The 13,163-nt window shown below is 49.6% G+C and overlaps 1 protein-coding gene across 1 annotated transcript in view; it reads right to left on the bottom strand.

Moving 5' to 3' along the window:
* LOC115480247 (solute carrier family 2, facilitated glucose transporter member 11-like) overlaps positions 1–13,163 on the bottom strand; it is a 61,849-nt gene that overhangs the window by 11,137 nt on the left and 37,549 nt on the right. The window contains exon 9 of the mRNA XM_030218779.1: positions 9,904–10,005. Coding sequence (XP_030074639.1) covers positions 9,904–10,005 — 102 coding nt within the window. The remainder of the gene's footprint in view (positions 1–9,903; positions 10,006–13,163) is intronic.

Below are 13,163 nucleotides of genomic sequence, written 5' to 3'. Positions count from 1 at the left end.
TATTAATGTAGGTAGGTTTCTGGGTGGAGGTGGGCTCTGCCATGCGCAGGACATTAAAATACAAAATGTTTTATATTTAATGCTAGTGTGCTTTAAGGTGGGGTGGGGTGGGGGTGAGATTAGGAAGAGCAGGGGAGATGCAAGATGGGGGGGGGGGGGGTAGGGCTTAGGACAGGGCGGATGTTGGGCTACAGGGAGGGGTGGGGGTAGGGTAGGGCTAATGTTAGCTACAGGATGGATGGTGGAGATCTTGTCATATGTTGAGGTGTTTGCCATTATAGTAGACTTATGTCTGGTCAAGTTTAAGATACGGGATAATGTAACTCTATAAAATATTGTTTTTTTCTGTTAAGTATGTTTGTGGTTTATGTTGATGCAGGGCAGCTGTTGGGCAGACTACTTAGAAATTCATGATCAAATGCATTCTAAGGCATTATTTGTAGTATTCCAAGAAACACTACTCATATATATAGTGCCCACCCATATTAGCTCTGGGCCCCACCAAAATGTCAGGTCTGGCTACGCCACTGTTTTGAATATCGGGGGAATGGTCTTTGGTTGCCTCTACCTCCGTCAGGACCCTCAGGAGAGGGGGCGTCTGGAAAGGCCAGAATAACCTAAGGCTGATCTAAAGGGAGAGTTATTGTCAGCTAAAGGCAGTAACTGTTGGAGAGGAATTCATCTGGGTGGGCCAGGGGAGAGCAGCAAAAAGGAAGACCCTGTTCAAGGCCAGGAGGGCAGTGGCGTAGCCACAGGTGGGCTTGGGTGGGCCAGGGCCCACCCATTTATGGCTGAGGCCCATCCAACAGTAGCACATGTTTAGGGTAACTGGTGGGAATCCCAAGCTCCGCCAGCTGAAGATTTCCCCTGATGGTAACAAAAACGCTACTCTCCACAACACCGGCACCTGCTCAGTTTTCAGGTGCATTACTGCTGCCAAGGTGAAAGAAGCATTTTCCCACCAGCTGAGATCATTTGGGGGGGGGGGGGAGAACACTTGGTGCCCATCCAATTCTTGCCTACTCCACCCAAAATCTGTTGTCTGGCTACGCCCCTGCCAGAGGGTGCAGCTCAGAGAAGTGAGGACAGACAAGAAAGTCTGATCCTGGTGGAGTTTGCCTGTGACAACCAATGCTACAAAGCACAGCCTTGGATTATGCAGCCCGAAGGTGGGTATAGACAGGAGGTACTCTAAATATGTACGTACTGTAAGAACATAGATTGCATTTGACAAGATACCAAAAAATGAACAAATCTGCTTAGAGCAATTAAAACCAAGAAACTTATAGTATTTGCTCTAAAAAAAACTTTTTCCATATCATCAAGCTGATCAATCCATAGACTGGTGGGTTGTGTCCCATCTACCAGCAGGTGGAGATAGAGAGCAAACTTTTGCCCCTATATGTGGTCATGTGCTGCCGGAAACTCCTCAGTATGTTCTCTATCTCAGCAGGTGGTGGTCACACACAGCAGCAGCTCTGGCTAGGCCTCCAAGCCTATTTTTAGGTTTTGTTGAGTGCCTGGGGTTGAGGGCTCTTTTGAGCAAGTGCAAAACCTGGTGGTGCCAGGTCCCTCCTTTTCTCCCCCCCCTCCCGCTGGCTCCGTTAAAAAAAAAAAAAAATTTTGGACGTCCTTAAAGGCGTTTATTTCGACATTTATTTAAACGTTTATTGCAGCTACTCACTGGGACACCAGGTCGTTACAGCTCGGAGCGGACAGCAGGTAATTTTACCTTTTTCTAGCGGGCAGGGGGTTCCCCGATTTATCTCCCGTGGCATTATGGCGTCGGAGGGCGAGGGCGTAAAGAGGTCGCTCCCCGGATCGCTTGGGCGCTTCTAGAGGGGATGCGGGGGTCTTAAAGCATGATTCGCCCTTGTTGGGTGACAGTTTCGTGGCCGATGAATGTCGGTCCTTCCTCCGGCGTGGCGATTTTTCCCGCCATAAACGCCCCATACCCCCGCTCCTCGCCTCCGCCATCTTGGCCGGCCACGCGGCTCGGACGGCTTCTTCTTGGCCGCCCTTGAGGTTGGAGACATTAATGCCATGAACGCCCTTAATTTGGGCGACGGCACAAAAGCGGTCTAAAGTTAAGCGCCGTTCTTCCCGCGCGGCTCCTTCGCGGAGTGTCGCGCCGGACGCCATTTTGGATGCGCAGCATGTCTCTCCCCCGCTCTTGCGAGCGCCGGTTGAGGGTGCGTCTAGGGCTGTTGCCCAGGCTGCGAAGTACACAGTCTGGGGGGTTTCTCCCCCGAGTTTGTTTTGCTGCTGCATCAGGCCTTCCTTATGCAAAACGCTGCCCCTGCTCCCTCGTCTGGTAAAGAGGTTGAGGTTCCCAGAGGTAAACGTCCTCGGGTTGATTCCCAGGCCTTGGAGGACTTTGTCTCCTCCGATGTAGATGAGGGCAGCGTATCTGAGGTCTCCCAACAGTCCTTTGCGGATTCCTTGGAGGAGACGGATCCCCGCTCGGATGGAGCGGATGACCCCTCTGCAGCGCGGCTTTTTAGCTCAGAGGATTTGTCCAACCTGTTGGTACAGGCCATGGACACTTTGAAGATTTCCTCTCCGGAGGACGTCTCTCCCTCAGCCCCTGTTGGCTCTGCCATTATGCTGGGGACGAAGCGCCCGCCTAGAACCTTCCACGTGCATGATGCCATGCACACCTTAATTGCGGCTCAATGGGATGTCCCGGAAGCGAGCCTTAAAGTGGCTAGGGCTATGTCCCGCCTCTATCCTTTGACTGAAAGGGAACGTGAGGCCTATCTGTGGCCTACCGTGGATTCTTTAATCACTGCGGTGACTAAGAAAACGGCGTTGCCGGTGGAAGGTGGCACGGCCCTAAAGGACGCCCAAGACAGAAGATTGGAGGCGGCCTTAAGGTCGTCCTTTGAGGCAGCTGCTTTAAGTTTGCAGGCCTCAATTTGCGGCTTCTATGTGGCCAGGGCGTGCCTGACTATGGTGCAGCGGGCTTTCCCCTCGGATCTTTCCTTGAGGGCTGATTGGCCGGCCCTGGAATCGGGCTTAGCCTGTTTGGCAGACTTGCTGTATGATGTCTTGAGGGCCTCAGCGAAAGGCATGGCTCAGACAATCTCTGCGCGGCGGTGGCTTTGGCTGAAACATTGGTCTGCTGACCACGCCTCTAAATCCCGCCTGGCTAGATTGCCTTTTAAAGGCAAGCTGCTCTTTGGGGTCGAGCTGGACAAAATCGTGACCGATCTCGGCACGTCTAAGGGCAAGAAGTTACCAGAGGTCAGGGTTCGGGCTAGTACTCGCCCTGGTACCTCCAGAGGACGGTTTCAGGAAGCCCGTCGGTACCAGCCCGGGCAGGTCGGGCTCCTCTGCCCCCTCTTCCTTCAAGAGGAACTTCTCCCCCAAGCAGCATTCCTTTCGCAGAGACCGCCGTCCCGGAGGTGCTCCCTCCGGTCCTCCCCCAGGGTCTCGTACCCAATGACGGGGCCTTGGTCCACGCCCCAGTGCAGATTGGAGGACGGCTGTCCTCGTTTATGGGCGAGTGGACCACAATAACTTCAGAACGCTTGGGTGCTGGAAGTCATCAGAGACGGCTACAAGCTAGAGTTCTGCCGACCCTTAAAAGACGGGTTTGTACTCTCTCCCTGCAAGTCTCCGGTCAAAGCTGTGGTAGTGCAGCAGACCTTGAACAATCTGATCCGCCTGGGGGCGGTCGTTCCGGTGCCAGAAAATCAGCTTGGCAAGGGATGTTACTCCTTTTTCTTTGTGATACCAAAGAAAGGAGGTTCTGTACGGCCTATCCTCGACCTCAAAGGGGTCAATTGGGCCTTGAAAGTTCGGCACTTTCGCATGGAGACCCTCCGCTCTGTTATAGCGGCAGTGAAGGCAGGAGAGTTCCTGGCATCCTTGGACATCAAGGAAGCGTACTTGCATATTCCCATCTGGCCTCCTCATCAACGCTTTCTGCGTTTTGCAGTACTGGGCCGACACTTCCAGTTCAGAGCCCTCCCGTTCGGGTTGGCTACTGCTCCGCGGACCTTCTCCAAAGTAATGGTGGTCATCGCGGCCTTCCTGAGGAAGGAAGGAGTTCAAGTCCATCCTTATCTGGACGACTGGTTGATCCAAGCCCCCTCTTATGCAGAGTGCGGCAAAGCTGTGAACCGGGTGGTTGCTCTTTTGAGCTCCCTGGGGTGGATCATCAACTGGGAGTAAAGCCAGCTGCGCCCGGCTCAGTCCCTGGAGTATCTGGGAGTTCGATTCGACACCCAAGTGGGCAGAGTGTTCCTGCCAGACAATCGGATTGTCAAGTTTCAGGCTCAGGTGGACTAGTTCCTAGTAGCCTCTCCTATTCGGGCTTGGGACTACGTGCAGCTGTTGGGCTCTATGACGGCCACGATGGAAGTAGTGCCCTGGGCCAGGGCTCATATGAGACCACTACAACAATCTCTGCTGCTGTGCTGGACTCCGATGTCGGAAGATTATGCTGTGCGCCTTCCCTTGGACCCAGCAGTGCGCAAGGCGCTGAGCTGGTGGACGCAGACAGACAAGTTGTCTGCAGGAATGCCTCTGGTGACCCCGGAGTGGATTGTTGTCACGACAGATGCCTCTTTGATGGGCTGGGGAGCCCACTGCTTGGGAAGGACAGCGCAGGGGCTCTGGTCTCCTGCAGAGGCAAGTGGTCTATCAACCTCCTGGAACTCAGAGCCATTCGGTTGGTGTTGTTGGAGTTCATCCCGGTACTGGTGTTGAAGCCTGTACGGGTCCTGTCGGACAATGCCACGGCTGTGGCCTATGTCAACCGCCAGGGAGGTACCAAGAGCGCCCCTCTAGCCAAGGAGGCCATGAATCTATGCCAGTGGGCAGAAGCGAACCTGGAACAGCTGTCAGAGGCCCACATTGCCGGAGTCATGAATGTCAAGGCGGACTTTCTCAGTCGCCATACCTTGGAGCCCGGAGAGTGGCAGCTATCTGCTCAGGCGTTCTTGGACATCACGAAGCACTGGGGCCAGCCGAGCCTAGATCTGATGGCGTCATCGGCCAATTGCCAAGTGCCGCGCTTTTTCAGCAGAGGACGGGACCCTCGATCCCTGGGAGTAGATGCTCTTCTCCAACAGTGGCCGACACAAGAGCTTCTCTATGTGTTCCCGCCCTGGCCCATGTTGGGCAGGGTGCTAGACCGGGTGGCAAAGCATCCCGGCAGGGTAATCCTGGTGGGTCCGGATTGGCCCAGACGTCCCTGGTATGCGGACTTGATTAGGCTCTCAGTCGGCGATCCTCTGCGGCTGCCAGTGGAGCAGGGCCTGTTACATCAGGGTCCCGTGGTGATGGAGGATCCCTCCCCCTTTGGTCTTACGGCCTGGCTATTGAGCGGCAGCGTCTGAGAAAGAAGGGCTTCTCAGACAAGGTCATCGCCACTATGCTGAGAGCGAGGAAGCGCTCTACTTCTACTGCTTATGCCAGGGTTTGGCGTATCTTTGCAGCGTGGTGTGAAGCAGGCTCACTTTCTTCTCCCTTCACTGCTCCAATTTCTTCAGTGTTGGCGTTCCTGCAAGAAGGTCTGGACAAAGGCCTGTCGCTCAGTTCCCTGAAAGTTCAGGTAGCGGCTCTGGCTTGCTTCAGGGGCCGCCTGAAGGGTGCTTCCCTGGCTTCGCAGCCAGATGTGGTGCACTTTCTCAAGGGAGTTAATCACCTGCGCCCTCCTCTGCACTCAGTGGTACCTGCGTGGAATCTCAACCTGGTGCTAAGAGCATTGCAGAAGCCGCCTTTTGAACCCTTGTCGAGGGCATCTCTGAAAGACCTGACGTTGAAAGCAGTCTTTTTGGTGGCTATCACTTCAGCCAGAAGAGTTTCCGAGCTCCAGGCACTCTCATGTCAAGAGCTTTTTCTGCAGTTCACTGAGGCAGGAGTGACTATTCGCACAGTGCCTTCCTTCCTGCCCAAGATTGTTTTTCACTTCCATGTGATTCAGCAGCTCTGTCTCCCTTCCTTTCGTAGGGAGGTCTACCCAGAGGAATACTCTGCTCTCAATTTCTGGATGTGAGACGAGTCATCATCAGATACTTGGAAGTGACCAATGATTTCCGGAAATCGGATCATCTGTTGTCCTGTTTACAGGTCCTCGTAAGGGTCTGCAGGCTTCTAAGCCTACAGTGGCAAGATGGGCAAGGAAGCCATTGCAGCGGCTTAGGTGGCCGCGGGGAAGGCCCATACCTTTGCCAGGCATTACCGCTTGACTGTGGCTGCTCGGGCGGAGGGCCCGGTTTGGAGCTTCAGTGTTGCGGTCAGGGATTTCTATGTCCCGCCCTGGGTGAGTACTGCTTCGGTACATCCACCAGTCTATGGATTGATCAGCTTGATGATATGGAAGGTAAAATTATGTATCATACCTGATAATTTTCTTTCCATTAATCATAGCTGATCAATCCATAGCCCCTCCCAGATATCTGTACTGTTTATATTCTGGTTGAATTTTAGGTTCAAGTTTAGCCTTCAGTTACTTCAGGAGGACTTCGTGTTCAAGTTCTTCTTTCACTTGGATTCTTCAAGAGTTGAGACGAGTTTGTGTTACAGTGAGCTGCTGCATTCCTCTCCCCTCCGTTTTACGGGGCTGGATTGAGATTTAAATTCTGCCGGCACTCCTTCCCGCTTCGTGCGGCTGTAGGGCAGCTTTGTACCCCTCCCGGTTCGGCGGTGTTAGGGTCAGTCAGCTCCTCCCGCGGTTGCGGTTGCAGGATAAGCCAGATCCCCCCGCATCGGCGGGTGTGGTGTCCCTCCCCCGCTCCGCGGGGATGAGCTGGACGGATTCCCCTCCCCCACTTGTGTGGGGATGAGCTGGGTTAATTCCCCTCCCCCGTTTCGACGGTGGTGAGCTGGGCAGAGTGTCCCTTCGTGGGTGTAATTCTCTAAGTGCTGAGTCCTGCGGATGGAGCTTTGATATCGACATACTGAGGAGTTTCCGGCAGCACATGACCACATATAGGGAGGCAAAAGTTTGCTCTCTATCTCCACCTGCTGGTAGATGGACACAACCCACCAGTCTATGGATTGATCAGCTATGATTAATGGAAAGAAAATTATCAGGTATGATACATAATTTTACCTTGTATTACTTGAGCATATATTAAAGGTTACGTCTTGCGTAATTCTAAATACAGGCCTCACAAGCCAAGGGTACCAACTCAGCGCACACACCTATAATGGCTTTCATCACAGGCCAACCAAGACCTCCGAAAAACCTGCAGAGTGAAAACTCTATTGATAGAGAGAAAAAAAACAGTCTGCAGTAAAAAAAAACAGAGGGTGATATAGTAACAAATCAAGAAAAATGTCAGGAAGTATTTTTTCACGGAGAGAGAGTGGTAGATACTTGGAATGCCCTCCCGCGGGAGGTGGTGGAGATGAAAACGGTAGCGGAATTCAAGCATGCGTGGGATAAACATAAAGGGATCCTGTTCAGAAGGAATGGATCCTCAGAAGCTTAGCCGAGATTGGGAGGCGGGGCTGGTGTTTGGGAGGCGGGGCTAGTGCTGGGCAAGACTTCTACGGTCTGTGCCCTGAAAATTACAGATACAAATCAAGGTAAGGTATACACAAGAAGTAGCACATATGAGTTTATCTTGTTGGGCAGACTGGATGAACCGTGCAGGTCTTTTTCTGCCGTCATCTACTATGTTACTATCCAGCTTATAATTGAAAAAGAAAAACGTCTATATTGCGACCCAAATCGGGAGATAGACGTTTATCTCACAAAAACGAATAAAGCGGTATAATCGAAAGCCGAATTTGGACGTTTTCAACTGCACTCCGTCGCGGATGCGGACAAAGTTGATGGGGGCGTGTCGAAGGCGTGGTGAAGGCGGAACTGGGGCGTGGTTATTGGGCGATCAGAGATGGGCGCCTTTCGCCGATAATGGAAGAAAAATATGCGTTTTTAGCGAGAATTTAGGGCACTTTTCCTGGACCCTGTTTTTCCACGAATAAGGCCCCAAAAAGTGCCCTAAATGACCAGATGACCACTGGAGGGAATCGGGGATGACCTCCCCTGACTCCCCCAGTGGTCACAAACCCCCTCCCACCACAAAATATGCCGTTTCTCAACTTTTTATTTTCACCCTCAAATGTCATACCCACCTCCCTGGCAGCAGTATGCAGGTCACTGGAGCAGTTATTAGGGGGTGCAGTGGACTTCAGGCAGGTGGACCCAGGCCCATCCCCCCCCCACATGTTACACTTGTGCTGGTAAATGGGAGCCCTCCAAACCGCCCCCCAAACCCACTGTACCCACATGTAGGTGCCCCCCTTCACCCCTTAGGGCTATAGTAATGGTGTAGACTTGTGGGCGGTGGGTTTTGAGGGGCATTTGGGGGGCTCAACACCCAAGGGAAGGGTGCTATGCACCTGGGAGCTCTTTTACCTTTTTTTTTGTTTTTGTAAAAGTGCCCCCTAGGGTGCCCGGTTGGTGTCCTGGCATGTGAGGGGGACCAGTGCACTACGAATCCTGGCCCCTCCCACAAACAAATGCCTTGGATTTATTCGTTTTTGAGCTGGGCGCTTTCATTTTCCATTATCACTGAAAAACAAAAACGCCCAGCTCACAAATTGTCGAATAAAACATGGACGTCTATTTTTTTCGAAAATACGGTTCGGTCCGCCCCTTCACGGACCCGTTCTCGGAGATAAACGCCCATGGAGATAGACGTTTTTGTTCAATTATGCCCTTCCACGTTACTAAATCAATTGTCAAAATGCACAAGTAATACCTATTGTGCTAAATCAGCGTTTTGTGTATATTTTCGGAAGAATGATTATCAAAAAAATAACAAAAAACTATACTGAAGGGAGACCCTATAGGACATTATCAAAACTACAAAAAAGAAAGAAGTACTTAGCATCATCCACAGAAAAAAAACGATACACGCTTTCCATGAGGCACTTCCAATATTAGTGTAGTATCAAAAAAGCCTCAAAAAAAGTCCCACAAAGTTGTAATTAGTCTCTCTCGACAGTCACAGAATTCTCACTGTTTCGTTGCTTCATCAGGAGAGGATATGCAGAAACATTCAACTTCCACGTTCCAAGATGAATGTTTCTGCATATCCTCTCCTGATGAAGTAACGAAACAGTGAGAATTCTGTGACTGTCGAGAGAGACATTTGCAGGCTCCGGTGTGAACAAATACAGGGTGATGTGGTAAGATCAAGTTCATGTGGCACAGCCACATTAGGGAGTCGGAGAACGGAAGAGTTGTGTTATGTCCATTACGTGCTTGAGTTTGGTTGTGTTGCAGAGATTAGGCATTTAAGTTGGATCGGTAAGGAATGCCTTTTTAAACAGGTTGGTTTTTAGTGATTTCCGGAAGTTTAGGTGGTCATACGTCGTTTTCAAGGCTTTTGGTAATGCGTTCCACAGTTGTGTGCTTATGTAGGAAAAACTAGATGCAGCTTGGGTAGTGCAGATTTAGATAAGATCGTGTTGATTCGGGTGTATTTCTAATTGGTAAGTCGATCAAGTCTGTCGTGTAACTCGGGGCTTCTCTGTAGATGATTTTGTGAACCAGGGTGCAGATTTTGAAGGCGATGCGTTCTTGGGTCTAGGCTGGTGATCTAGCTTTTATGGTACCTCAAACTTAACCTACGACTTTGTCTGCAGCAGGAGAGCATTGTGCTGGTTGGGTACAAAAAGCAGCTGAATGATGAACTGGATGTAGCTGAGCATCAAACAGCTGCTAAAACTTAAAAAAAATAATTTATGAAGTACAGAAAGGTGATTTAATTTATGCAGGTAGGAGAGTTGAGATATAGAATAAAAAGTAAATATTGCTTCTGTTGATGGGGGAGGGGGGGGCTGAGAAATTCAATCCACAGCATACATTCTCTATTTAACCTTTATGGACAAAGATATCAAAATCCCATTGAAGAAGACATGAGGTTTAAGTACCTGATACGTCAATGTAAGTGTTAACACGATACACCAGAACGCCATCAGGGTATAGCCACCAATAATGAGAACTCGCCTTCCCACAAAATCAATAAGGAGACCCTAAAACAAGAAAAGCAATTTCACTAATTAATTTTTATGCATAACAAGCAGGAGTGAAGAAACAGCTTGAGAACCTGTTCAAATCCTGCTGTAGCTCCTTGTGGACTCAGGCAACTCATTTAACCCTCTATTGCCTGAGGTCCAGGCTTAGACTGTAAGCCCTCTGGGGACAGGGAAATACCAACCGTACCTGAGTGTAACTTATCATGAACTAAATCTGAAATTCTCATTGCCTTTTTCACATTAAGCAGGGAGAAACATACGAAGCCCGCCACTCGTCTCTGCAGCCATAGGGGGTCATTTTACAGCAGCTGGGATTCAATACTCCAAAAAGAGAAAGGGAGAACTTTACAGAGTAACATAGCAGATGATGGCAGATAAAGGCCTGTACGGTCCATCCAGTCTGCCCAACAAAATAAACTCATCACATATGGTATAATGTGATACATCAACCCAGGGGCATAGCACATTTTAGCCCAACCCCACCCCCCAGTGCTGTCGATCCCTCCCGCCGCCATTGCTGACACCCCCCCCCCGCCATTGCCGACACTCCCGCCACCACCAGCACCACCAACAACAACTTTGTCGACCCCCTGCTGACGACCTTCTCGACCCCCCCCGTCCACCCGCCATTGCCTACCTTTGCTGGCAGGGGATCCCAACCCCCGCCAGCCAAGGTCCTTTTCTTCCTTCGTTCTGCTTCTGAGTCTGACGTCCTGCACGTTGTACACGCAGGACGTCAGACTCAGAAACAAAACGAAGGAAGAAGACTTCAGCTGGCGAGGGTTGGGGTCCCCCGCCAGCAAAGGTAGCAGACGGCGACAGCGGGAGGGGGGGTTGAGAGGGTTGTCAGCCAAATCTATGGGGGCCCAGGCCCCCGTGGCCCCAAAGTAGCTACGCCCCTGCATCAACCTGATCTTGATTAGTCCTTGACATTTTCAGGGCAAAGACCATAGAAACTTGACCGGCACTGTCCTTTGTCTAAATTTCTGAAGTTGTTGCTGAAAAGCTCCACTGCAGCCCATCCAAATCTATTCAGCCATGATTTTTATTTTTTATTTTAGTTACATTTGTACCCCGCACTTCCCCACTCATTGCGGCTTACATGGGGCAATGGAGGGTTAAGTGACTTGCCCAGAGTCACAAGGAGCTGCCTGTGCCTGAAGTGGGAATTGAACTCAGTTCCTCAGTTCCCCTGGACCAAAGTCCACCACCCTAACCACTAGGCCACTCCTCCAGGGCACAGGGCATCAGGGCACAGACCATAGAATTTTGCCCAGTACTGGCTTTGCTTCCCAATTACCAGTGTTGCTACCTAGTCTCTGCTAAGCTTCTTTGGATCCATTCCTTCTAAACAGGATTCCTTTGGGTTTATCCCAGGCACTTTTGAATTCCATTACTGTTTGCATCTCATTTACCTCCCGCGGGAGAGTATTCCAGGTATCTACCACCCTCTCAGTGAAAAAATACTTCCTGGCATTATTCCTGAGTCGGCCCCCTTTCAACCTCAATTCATGTCCTCCGGTTCTATCACCTTCCCGTCTTTGGAAAATGTTTGTCTGCAGAATTATAGCAGAAGGAAAGCACTAAGAGTCTTCAAAATAGAGACACAAATCCTTTTAATAGCTTGAACGCCAATCTTGTATTAATGACCTGACACGGGCCAAGTTTCAGTGCACAGCGCCTGCCTCGGGGGTCAATGGGTTATTCTTGAGCAATTCTGGGTGAAAAGATCTGATGCACAAAATGGAGAGATCTGAAGCTGAGTAGCACTGGCAACATCCACAATGCAGCAATGAGATATCGCCGTTCTGTGCATAGCTTCCTAAAAGAAACGTCCTTAAGCCATTATTAAAATGGACTTGGGGAAAATCCACTGCTTATTTCTAGGATAAGCAGCATAAAATGTATTACACTGTTTTGGGATCTTCCTGTGTACTTGTAACCTGGATTGGCCACTGTTGGAAGCAGGATGCTGAGCTTGATGGACCTTCGGTCTTTTCTTTCAGGAAGTTAGCCAAATAGTTTTTAAACCCCGCTAAGCTAACTGCTTTTACTAAATTCTCTGGCAATTCATTTCAGAGTTTAATTACATGTTGAGTGAAAGGTAACTTTAAAACAATACAGGAACGTAAGACCTTTGAAGTCAGAATGATTGAATATGTTGATGCCCAACAGACAGGACTTAACAAGGATCTAGGTTTTCTAGCCCATTATAAACCATAAAGTTGTATTTCTCTGTTTATCACTCTCCTCTCAACTACCCACACCTATCCTGTTAGACTATCAATGAAATGAAATGCTTTGATGTACCCATGCATACCTCCTACCCACCCCCACCTTGCTAGACTGTCATTTAATTGCTTTGAAGCTTCACTTATATACACTGTCAGCTAGCACATTTGCTTATTTCCGATCTGAGGAAGAAGGGCAACCTTGGAAAGCTAATCAAGAAATGTATTAAGTTATGTCCAATAAAAAAGGTATCATCTTATTTTCTTTTCCATGTTTTATTTTGTTTGATTTCTATAGATTCTACATGGAATGTTGCTATTCCACTAACAACATTCCATGTAGAAGTCGGCCCTTGCGGATCACCTATGTGGCCGCGCAGGCTTCTGCTTCTGTGAGTCTGACGTCCTGCACGTACGTTAAGGACGTCAGACTCACAGAAACAGAAGCCTGCGCAGCCTTCTACATGGAACGTTGCTAGTGGAATAGCAACATTCCATGTAGAATCTCCAATAGTAGCAACATTCCATGTAGAATCTCCAATGGTATCTATTTTACTGTCATAGTAATGCTTGAATGTTTTCACTTATATACACTGTCAGCTAGCACATTTGCTTATTTCCGATCTGAGGAAGAAGGGCAACCTTCGAAAGCTAATCAAGAAATGTATTAAGTTATGTCCAATAAAAAAGGTATCATCTGGAATAAGTTCGCGTATGTCCAAATTAAACATTATATATCGGCGTTAGATCAACATATGCTGAGACAGGGTTTGGGGCAAAAAGTAAGGGACTTTTTTCAAGAGATAGAAGCAACAGGCCTGTCAGTGTCGGCACTTCATAAAGCATTGACCCGTCGGGGACCTCCTGCAAAGAATTATGAAGTTATAAAAGGTAGATGGGAACAGGAGGCAGGGAGAACCCTGG

This window comes from Microcaecilia unicolor, chromosome 11 (assembly GCF_901765095.1).
Source record: "Microcaecilia unicolor chromosome 11, aMicUni1.1, whole genome shotgun sequence".
NCBI classification, from domain to species: Eukaryota; Metazoa; Chordata; class Amphibia; order Gymnophiona; family Siphonopidae; genus Microcaecilia; species Microcaecilia unicolor.
Note: the sequence above shows the minus strand (reverse complement) of the source record. Positions and strands in the feature narration are given on the sequence as shown.